At 37.8% G+C, this 11660-nt stretch overlaps 1 protein-coding gene across 1 annotated transcript in view; it reads right to left on the bottom strand.

Annotated features, from left to right (window-relative positions):
- Window positions 1–220: 220 nt before the first annotated feature.
- The window catches only part of FRMD3 (FERM domain containing 3), a 104576-nt gene continuing 93136 nt past the window's right edge, over window positions 221–11660 (bottom strand). Inside the window, exon 14 of the mRNA XM_066339567.1 lies at window positions 221–3662. Coding sequence (XP_066195664.1) covers window positions 3070–3662 — 593 coding nt within the window. The 3' untranslated portion in view covers window positions 221–3069. The remainder of the gene's footprint in view (window positions 3663–11660) is intronic.

Raw genomic sequence — 11660 nt, 5'->3', positions numbered from 1 at the left:
ATTCTTATGTGGTATCCAGCAAACTAACAGTCTCTTGGTAAATGGTTAATAACATCCTATTTTAAAGCACTTTTTAGTGTCTCACCAGCTGAGGAATAAAGAAAATCACAATGTATGAGTCATAAGAAATTTGTACTATATTATATTCCAAGTACTGAATGACAGAAAGTATTGTTTATAGGAAATCTTTCCCCTTAAGGACTGTCGTAACTACAGAACCTTTTTCTCCAGTGTAATTTTATTAGGGATTCCTGCCATCATATCAACATACAAAACAATCAAGATGTTGACATATAGAAATGTGAAATTCACTGTACAAAGATAAGGCTCAAGTTACAGGTATATTTTCCCCTTACACTCCATGAAATAAAACCATTTTTAATTCTTCCCAGAGTTGTGTTTATAAATGTTAGACAAACCACAAAATAGATTTCAAGTACATAACATTTTACAATATAATCCAAGCACAGACAGAAATACACAATACTGTACCTATAGATGCTCCATAATCCAAGTCTGTCATTTTTACTAGTAAAAAGCTGCTACTCTCTGAACGTGCCCACCTACATCCTCCTATGTATGACATGGTCTTAGCCTTTAAATGCTTAGACTCTCATGACTGTTAAATTACTTTGATAGACAAAGGAATATCAGGAAAGAAAGCTGAAAATTTTAAAAGACCAGGTCTGAATGTATGCACACGGTTAGTAAATGCAAGAAAATGTGCACACACACTTGCATATAACCCTAAATAAAACTTCACTGCACCGCACAATTTCTGAGATTACGTTCTCATGCAAGTGAGCTATTTTTGGACAAGAGTTAAATCAAGCATTACAATATTCCTGCTTCTGGAGTGCTGCAATTCACAGGGACAAGACTGTCAGATTTAACTTTTCTTTTAAAGTGATTATCACACTTTCTAGGAAGTTGTAAGGAACCATGTCTTCACAGTCCACTAGGATGTCTGCTCTCACAGCCTTCACCACTGAAAACACCTTTTCTGACCCCTTTGTTTACCAACAATGAAAATGAATAATTTCCAGTTGAGACCAAATGTCTACATTTGTCCACTCTCTGCTTCTCTTAGGCTGAATGATTATTACCCTGTGGAAAAGGATCATTTAGCTGCAAGTAGCACAGGAAGAAAGAGACATTAAATAACTAATCATTAATGACTCTTCTGGGAAACAGATTAGCAAGGACAAACAAAGACAATAAAAAAACGACAGTTTTTTAATTTAGTCTTTGGAGGGGAGATGAATAGCAATCCAAAAGTTTTCAGCTAAGGAAAGGAACTCCTAAGCCCTGTAATTGTTCTGTCTTTTAAAAACTGGAGAAGTTTAGAAGGGAAGGAAAAATCCTCTATGAAAATTGCCATTTTAAAACTAGACACTTGCAAAGGCTTACAAGAGAAAATCAAGCAAAAGAGATTCCCTGATACTGAAACTGAAGGAATTTATTTAGTAGGAATTAGACATGTAGCTACGATCTGTTAAATGCACATCTAGTAAAATAGCCTCAAATATGTCTCCAATTCATAAATGCAGGAGAAGGAGTCTGAAGCCAAAATTCAAGTTCCTTAATTTAAATATTAAACAAGGCTGCACTAAGATTGTGGGAGAAGAAGAAGAAAAACTTTCTTGTCTTAAATACAACCTCTGTGGCATATTTGAGGGCCTTCAAATGTCCTCAGCATTGACAAGATTTTACGTAAGTGTATTCTCTAAGCTATATTGGGATACCTTTAGATATACAAATCCATGTTACAAAAAATAGCATTAGATCTTGTAACTGGGCTCCTAATAACAAGGAATGAGGGTAAGTATGGTGCTATATGTGAAAGGAAGCATATTAGTCTGCACAGAAAATATGTCTTAGAGATTAGTCGTAAAGGGCATCAAGCATGAAGATGCGTCTCTTAAAGTGTTTAAGCCTTTAACTGTGAGCCAGTAGATTACTTTTATATCAACTGTACAGCCTAATGCTTTGCTTTGTAAAAAGTATGAAAAACTTACTCCTTTTTCACCTTTTCATCTTCTTTATGGTTTTTAAAAGTAGCTCGCTCACCTACTAATTTATTTTTGGGTCCTTTTTTCTTTTTTTTTCTTTTTTTTTTTTACTACTTAATATTATTGTCTTCCATTATGTACAATATTCTACATTTAAACTGAAGACTCAATCTTTCTCTAAACATACTTGGACTATCTCTATCTTGTAAAGACTTTCTACAGAACTGATTAAGTGGAAGACAAACTGACAGATAAGAGGAAGGATCATTTCAGTTCTGCCCACTTCCCCAAGCTTTAGAACTGTGCCTTTCAGAAATTCTTTTGCATACTTGCTGTCACTTCACCTCCCCCAGGTAGCCCCGACTGAACTTGAGTGAACTTTCTGTGTGTTTCCAAAAATCAGTCCCTTTATATAAAGCTACATTAAATTCATTCATTCTCCAGCCGTAGTTTAAAAACAAATAATTTGTAAAACATTAAAAACACCCTACATGCCCCTCTGCATTGTTCTTACCAATGTGTACGTTTAAATAACATTGTAAGTTGTCTTTTACTAAAAAATTTCCCAAAATATCTTCAACACATAAAAATGTAAAAAAAAGAACAGAAAAAAACCAAACAAACAAAAAACACCCCAGCATAAACATTGCTTTTATAGGCATTGGTTAGAAGAGATTGTTGTACTAAGGAGTATATTCAAAAAGGTTTTCTTTCAGTATCATCAGTTTTAGTGATGATTGGATTGAAAGGTCAAGGACAGTGAAACTTAATGTGACCCAGTCTTATATAATGTAATAAATGAGCTGGAAGTCTGAAATGTAATTATAAAATAAAGCTTCTTTTTGGTTATTGAGAGGTGACTGTACAAGCTGGTAACTAAAATGACAATTTAAGTATATAAAGGGAACTTAAGAACCTCAAGTGTCTGCAACAAAACCAGCATCTACATGAAGATATGAAGGCAGCTGCCAACAGATGGGCCCAGGGGCATTATGGAAAGCTGTCACTAACTGAAATTTTGAATATAGCCCTTAGTTGTATCATATTCACATAAAATTTAAAAGCTGCCCAGCATATTACGGATGAAGTTTATTTTGCAAGCCATCCACTGCCTAAGGGGGCAGTAATATTCAATATGAAACTGCTGAAACTCTGGCGTCTGGCGGATTTCGTGGAGAAAAGATATTTGAAGGTCCGACTCCAAGAGAACAAGGAAAAGGGGGAAAACGAACAACAGTAGTCCAAGGCCTACAAGAAAAAGTCTGGAGAAACTCCTCACAAAAGCATTCACCTCTATGTTGCCCATTAGAAAGTCATAGCTCCATCTCAGGGCTCTCCGAGCTTCTTTCAGTTCTTCCTCCTCTGCAATTAAAAATGCGTTTTCATCTGCTTCAAGTTCCTCAAATGAATCGGTATCATCTTTCTCATTCTCTGCTCTTGGACAGGTATCAAAAAGCATGTCTATCTCATCATCAACAGGTGTGGGCAGCAAGCTAGCACTTGGATTGTATACCAGCTCTGAGATGGTTAATGGCTCCTCTTTCATCTTCTCTTCCTGTTCAATGGCAAGGTCAACACCCTTTCCAGCATCCTTTACTGGAGAGCTTGAAGTCACAGGAACTGAAATCTCTTCCTTTGGCAGCTGGACACCTGAAAAAAATGAGATTAAAACAATGATACTAAATTTATCATGGCCTAGTGGCAAAAGTCAGGCTTCCTAGCTATAATATCTAATAGATGTATGGAAAGAAGATTCTGCAATAATTTTGCATATTAAAACCAGACTGTACAAAATTACCAAAAACTGGAAAAGCTTTTTGAAGAGGATAGTATCTTTACAATGCTTCAGTACATCAGATCTGCTTTAGAGGGTCTGACGTAACTACTGATGGTAATAGTGCAGTGCAAAGCAGAAATGAGAGAGTGATTATTCCAGAATATTCCAGAAACACAAAAGAGAGAAGAAAGTTTTTTGGATATTTTTACTTTTCAGATAGCCATAGCTCTTTTACTCAAGAAAGCCAGTTATCTGAAGTAATAAAATCAAGTTAAAATAAAAAAATCCTCAAAATGTTTCATGAAAAAAAAAAAAGTTAAAGCAAGCCAAATTTCTTATACTCTATAATTATTCCATGACTTTACTGCAAATACTTTTCTCCTATTCATACATAAAAATTATTTTGGTACTACCTTTATAAAGCTATCATTTTATAGAATTCGTTGGCAAGATTTTGAAAAGTCTACTACCTCTTTAACAATAGTAAAAATTTATGTGCTGTTCAGATTTAAAGGACTATGAGCTGCTAATTAATTACATTTGAGAAGAAACTCTTCTTTCCATTCTTTACATTGTATTCTTGCTGGCAATTTACATTCCATAAATTAGAAACTTCTAATACTGACTACAGGAATATAAGGTAGATAAACTCAGGTTTATTTCTTATATATCCACGGCAGATGTTTGCTACATTTTTCTGGCAACTTAACAAATTTCACAAAGCCAGACATCTCATTAGCCTAGATGAAACTCAATATTCCTCTTCCACCAAATACAGTGATCTCTCTAAACCAGGAACATGAGCAGCTGAATAAGACATGAAATTACTATGGTCATCTGCTGTGAACATGAACGTGCAAGAGGTCTGACATAAAAGTTATTGGCTGCTAATATTTCTACAGGGGCCAAACCAGCAGCTGTGGATTAACGAAATGAAGGGCAGCTCCACCATTCTTAAGAAGTGGCAGTTGCTGGAAGTACAGCACCCAGGAAAAGGTAACATCTGCTTATTAAAAAATTCAGTTCACACATTGTCTGTTGGCCAGATATCCTGCACATGGCTTTTCTTACCAGAAACACAACTACACACCTGTAACAGTCATTTATGTTGGAGAAAGGAACAAGTGTGAACATACCATCATTTTAAAGAAAGAAATGGAAAATTAGATATAGTCCAGAGAGTACCATACTAGGAATATTTCATACACACATGTAAACAAAAAATGCCAGACAGGCTGCAATTAGAAGAAATCCTTCCTGTCCTTTTTATCTTTCTCTAGAAATATTGTGTATCCTTTGCTTATTTTCCATGTGGACAAAATCCATTTGTACTATGAACAGAATGACCTTTCAGAGGGAAGGGGATTTTCTCACATGAGTGAAGTCCCTGAAGGTCACAAAGAAAATGTAGAAAAATGTGACAGACTCTAGAATCACAGTGAATTTAAATACTTCCCTACACAGGATCTGTATCAAGCAGGATTTGCATCACAGCCAGACCTCCAGCCTCCAGAAACAGGAGGTCACAGATTTGTATCATACCCACATCCCATGCCCATAAAAGACACCTGTTATAGCTTTGCAAGGAGAGTTAATCAATGACAATATATAGTAACTCCTTTCTTGGCAGTGACCTGGCTTTCCTGCTGGCCATTACTGTTTGCTTTAGTCTAATGAGAACTTTTAGAAGGGAGCGAAGCCTGTCCCAGCTGCTAGTTCATATGAGGTGCCTGTTTTGTGGCATTACAGCTCACCTCCCAGCTGTGCTGTGTCATGGTGTTCAATATCACGGCTAGTACAGCCACTGAAGGCCACTGCTCTGCTTGTCGCACCCCACAAAGGGCACCCAAAGCACAGAGGCAGGAGCAGAGCAGAGCATACTGCATGGCAGGCATTCTGGGATGACTGTCTTCAGTCTCCCTTTGGCCTGGAAGGAGCTCAACCAAGAGCTGTTGATCCCTTTCCAGAAACAGGATTAAGCAGCAATAGGACTGAAGGAAGCATCAGAGAGAGACAACCATGTATCATGGTAGCAGGAATGAGAAGACAAGATACATCTGTCAGCAGTTCTGGAAAAGAAGGACCTGGTGATGAGACAGCAGTGAGTCAGTGTCCAGCGCCATGCCAAGGACAGTGAGGCTGAAAAGAGCTGAGTACTGATACAAAAACTTAGCATCCAAGCAAAAGGGCAAGTGGGACATTTCAGTATTCCCACTCAGCTTGGGTGACCCCTCCTGGCACAAGTCATCCTTGTTCTGGAAGGGTTGCAGTAAGGTTCTCCTGAGGAGTTATGGCTCATCTTAGGAGACTTGCACAAGCTACCTCCTGTGCTTTGGTGCTGGTATACATGTTTTATATGCTGATATACGTTTTTTTTTTTGCACGTGTGCTTGAAAAGGAGTAACACACAATGAACAGTACTATAAAATCAAGGTGTTTAAGAACTAATGAAGTCCCAACATACAAATCTCTTATGATTAGTATCATTATATTGAACCAACAAGACGTCTTGCATCTATTTGGAGCCAGTATTTAACCTCTGAGATGTAAGAATTCAAAACACATGTCATGCTTTTTCAATTTTGCTACTATTTTTGAATCAAGGGAATTAGGTGAATTCTCATAGATTCTATAGTTTCCCCCGAGTGGTGAATTCAAGCAGCAAAGACAATCAGGAGCTGTTGCTACTCAGAGACAAATCACTGCAAGAAGCAGTTTCTCTGTATTTACTGCACTCACTGCTTTCTAATTTTCAGATACCAAAAGAGCAGCAATAGTCTAATCTTTGCCAGAACATTTTTAGTTAATTCTTTGATTAAAACTGATTTCTGAAATGAAGATTCAATGCAAATATTTAAATTAGGTTAGTAAAAGCTGAAATAATTCAACCTATAGACCCCCAAATATCAAAAGCAAACATTACTATGGAGAGTATGAAAAAATGAATTTAGAAAAGGCCTCACGATATTGATGAAATGGACATATTTACTCATAGGGGGGACAATGGATCTCTGGCAAGGGCATTTCCTAAAAAAAACCCACCACTTTTCTGCGCAAAGCAATACTGAATGTTTTTTGTTCCTCGGGTTGCACTCCTCTTGCGTGTAGTGAAAAACGGAGATAAATCAGACTCTGCCCAAGCTCCACCTTCCTCCACCAGCCTTAGTACTATTTTTTAGTATATGAAATTATTCAGTATCTAGAAAAATAAACCAAAGAAAATTACAGTCTGGAAAACCCATTGAAGTAAAAAGCTGAGCTATCTCAACTACTGCATTCAGCTCACATTCAATATCTACTACCTTCTAGTTTAACAGCTATTTAGTTTGGTCACAAACTATTACAGTTTCAAAGTATTTCCCCCCACCTCAGTCCCAGAAAAATACAAAGGCAAAATTCCAGTCCCTTATTTGTTACCAATTAACAAGTAAATTCAAATAAATTTTCTGTAAGATAATACAACAAACTTATGTTTCGTCTCATTCATTCTTCACTTGCAACTTCCTTCTTGTCAGTAATTTGTCCTTATTCTCTGCTGCACATGTTATTAACAGTACAGTTCCTTTCCAAGAGACAACTATTAACATAAACTAGGGTAAGAGGGTTAAAAAAGGGGGTTGAGGAAAATAAATGTAAATTTACCAGCCCTTCTGGCTGTGATCTTGGAGCCATGCCGCAGTAAACGAATGCACACTTCCTTGTTGCAGTGGTTAACCATCCGCAAATGAATGCTTCTCTTGGTTTGGATTTTTACAAGGCATTTCACCATTTTGACTACTAATTCTTCTTCTCAAAGTCTTATAAAAGCTCTAGCCATACCAGCTTTGACCTTTTATTAAGTTCCCACTGAGTTTTAAGAGACTAACAGAAGTCACTCTCAATGAATCAAATGACAAGCTTCTAACATGGCCAACAAAAATATCCCAGCAGGGAACAGAACCAGAGGTTATTTTTAAACATTTCCAAATGCCTCATAATGTACAATACAAACTTTCACAGCACCCATCTCAGTTAGCAGTTGCTAGCATAACAGCTGAACCACACACAGAGGCATAAAAATATCTAAGGCACCAAAACATAGTGCAGTTAAAAAAGAGGCCAGCATTCATAGTCCCATTATTTTTTCTAAAAGGCTATAATATGCCAGTAATGTCAGTTCCCCATAACTGCCTAGAAATTATTTGTGAAACATGTAGATACAATGGAAAAATCTTATGCTGTGCTTACAAACCTTAATCACAAAGCAAACCAGTGAGACAGAAACACATTCATTTCTAGCCTAAAATGAACTGACATGTGAAAAGAAGAACAGAAAATTTTTAAGTCTCGAAAAAAATTTCTTTTTATATATGAGCTCCAGTTCCCTCTTGAGGACAATTGTTGGACAGATTCTTATCTGCCAGAAAGAGGTGTTGTTTCAGAAGGCTGGGCACTTTCCTGTTCCTGTCCAGCAGAGATATACAGGTTCCCAAAGGAAGCATGATGCAGCTATGCTGACTGCTAATAATTTTCTCCAGCTGGAAGTTGGAAGGCAACCATATGTACAACATCATACTATCCTAGTGGGAAAGAAACTCTTTCATGGTACACCAAAGCCACAGAGAAGAGATAAACTGGTAGAAATGTACTGGTGGGGACGTAGCCTCTCACTTTCCAGAATATTCATCTGTAATATTTATGACATGTTGAGCTATCTGAGTCTTCATCATCTGATGCCCTTGTTTTCTTTGTACCAAAAAATCAGTGATGTGCATGCAAACATGTGGGAAAGATAGGAGTAGGGGAGGGAGTCCTGTGAAGGGAAGGTGTGTCCTTTACACACAGATATTTCTCTCATAAAAGACATCTACTTCAGTGAAGCTTTTGGAAAGCATCTTTTTGGTAGCTCCCTTACCTACACAGCCTGTATAGTGCAAATATCCAGCAGAGGTCCTGTTTACTCTTTCTTCTGCCAGACCAAAGATTTCTCTCTTCCTTTCCTTCTCCACAAGCACTTTCTTGTGGGTGTGAGCAACCCCTTCCCTTCCTATCTCCATTTTGTCACCCCTTCCAAAGTAAGATTCTATCATCTTTTCTCATTTTTACTCTGCTAACTGTTGTAGCAACCAAAACAGAATTGTTAAATTCTAACTAAAAGAGGTTGACTCCTCCTTGTGTACATGGCTACAAAAATTCAAAATCATGAATTCTTAAAAAATCTAACCACAGTGTGTTCAATACATAACGGAAGACCTATAGAACGACTCAAGTGCCAGCCAGCCAAAGTTGTGAAAGATTTCCAACATTTGAAACGTTTCCAAATGCTTCATAACATACATTGCAAACTTCTACAGCATCCAGCTCAGCTAGCTGTTGCTAGTGTAACAGCTGAACTATACAAAAGCATAAAAATATGCAAGGCATCAAATCTTAGTGCAAATGGAAAAAAGGCCAGTGTGTTCCTGCATACTGATGTTGAGAAGTAAAAGATGTCATATATGTTTCATGTGACCCTGCTTATGCAAAAGAGAAATGACTGTATTAATTTCAAATCACTCCCCATAGTTTTATCTACACATAACTAAGGGATAAATCTTAAAATCTTACAACTGACTCAGAAACTCCTGGTCTATATTAACTCTCAGCAAGAGACTATCTAAAAATTTAAAATAGTTGTACCTACAAAAGCTCCACATGCCTCTCCTTTACAACCAAATCTTACACAGCTGAGTACCCTCACAGAGACAGACAATTAGATTGACGGTAGCATGTGTGTGCTCATTCCCGTTCATAGAATCAGTACAGCTGGAAAGCTCATCAAGTCTGCTAACCCAGCCCTGCTGTGTTCACCACTAAACCATGTCCCCAGGCACCACACCCACACACCTTTTGAGCACCTCCACGGAGGTTCAAGCATGCCCCAGGATAGTTTGTTCCAATGTCTGACCTATCTTTTTCGTAACAAAAGTTTTCTTATACCCAAACTAAACCTTCTCAGGTGCAATGTGCGTCCACTTTCTTTTGTCTATTAATTATTACCTGGGAGACAAGACCAATTCCCACCTGGCTGTATGCTCCTTTCAGGGTGTTGTAGAAAGTGATAAAGTTCACCATCAGCCTCAAGGCTAAACAACCCCAGATCCCTCAAATACTCCTCAAAGGACTTGTGCTCCAGATCTTCACTCACATTAGTGCCCTTCTCTGGACATTCTCCAGCCCCACAATGTCTTTCTTGCAATAAGGGTCCCAGAACTTAACACAGGATTAGAGGTGCAGCCTCAGCAGCACTGAGTAAAGCTCAGTTCTTGCTCCATTAGTTCCACTAATGTGTAGTTGAACACATTATGTTTCTTGCAGTGCTACGAGGCAGATTCTGTGGCTTCCTCCATCTATTGTCTGATTTTGGTGAGACAGATTACTGCCTTTCGTGATCACTTGACAACTGTTTTACAGATGGTAGTCCATTGTCTGTGCATTTTCTAGCACCAGATGCTATCATACCTTCACTTAATTGAGTAGACTATTTCATTTAAAAAAGGCAAAAACATACCTCTCCAGTAAAAGGATATTAATGTCATTTTGACAAAGTGATGAAAGCCTCTTTTCAGTCACTTGATACTTCCATGCTGAGATTTCATGCATGAATTAATTGATCTGATAGCACTGACTTTTGCCTTTGGAACAACAAAAGTGAAAATATGCTTCACTGGGCCAAGACATACACAGAGACACCAAGGCTGTTTCATGTCTGTAGCACACCAAAAGCAGTTTCCCAAGGCAGTTGTGTCAGTCTCAGGGCTGGATGCCTCCCCTCTCCACAGCTCCTGCTCATGCCCTTACCCCAACAGAAGACCTTCACTGGCCCTCTTAGTGAGCCACTCAAAGGTTGAGTCACAATAACAGGACACCATTAAGGGTTGTGTTTTTTTTTTTTTGGTGGTTTTTTTTTTTTTTTTTTTTTTTTTTTTTTTAATTTAGTGTAGTGTTATTTGGTTTGGTTTGACTTTGTTGTTGTTGTTTTGAAATTATTTTATTTACTGGTTTAGCTCCTTCTCCCAGTTCACAGTGGCATGATTAGTGCTGGTGCAAGGGAGAAGGTTGGAATCCACAACAGTGGATAACTGGGAAAAGAGCCAGCCTCACTCTTGTAGAGCTGTGAGATCAGTTCAAGCTGAAATTTGATAATATAGCCAAGTTTTCTGCAGGAAAAGACTGTAACAAAGTCTAAACACTGTTAACTTAGCAGCTGGTGATATTTAGCACATATAAAGTACGTGGTTAAATACCACCAGCAAATATGTCTATTAGTTCATCATAGTAACAGTAATCTGTCTGACTGAAAGCAAATGTAATTTTCAAACTCATGCAACACAAACATTTAAAACAAGCACTGAATGGTGAACATATAGCAATAAGTCATCAATTTCCAAAATTTGATTTCGTCAGGCAGAGTTGTAAGTGTGGTCACAGGACGAAGGAAAGGACATGTGGTTACATGTAGCAGCAAGCTGCTGTTACTCCACAGTGGTGACAACTGCCCAGAGGAGACACAGCGGTGGCACTAGCCTGAATTCTCAGATACATGTATTTCACAGCAGAGGTAAACTAGTAACTGCTAACACTAACAGCTGCCACTACTAATTATAATAGGGTATGCACACAAACAATGTAATTCACCCTGGTCTTGCTACATCCAGCATCCAAACTCTGAAGAATGAACACAAGATGTTCATACAACTCCTATAATACAAAATTAGGACATTTTCCCATGAAAAGGAAGATACTCACTTGGCTATTTTCTGTTTCCCATTGACAAAAAAACCAAAAAAATACAAAACAAAACAAAAAACCAAACCAACCAAACAAACAAAAAAACAAAACAAAACAAACAA

This window comes from Sylvia atricapilla, chromosome Z (genome assembly GCF_009819655.1).
Source record: "Sylvia atricapilla isolate bSylAtr1 chromosome Z, bSylAtr1.pri, whole genome shotgun sequence".
Taxonomy (NCBI): domain Eukaryota; kingdom Metazoa; phylum Chordata; class Aves; order Passeriformes; family Sylviidae; genus Sylvia; species Sylvia atricapilla.
The sequence above is the reverse complement of the archived record's forward strand: the minus strand, read 5'-3'. Positions and strand labels throughout refer to the sequence as shown.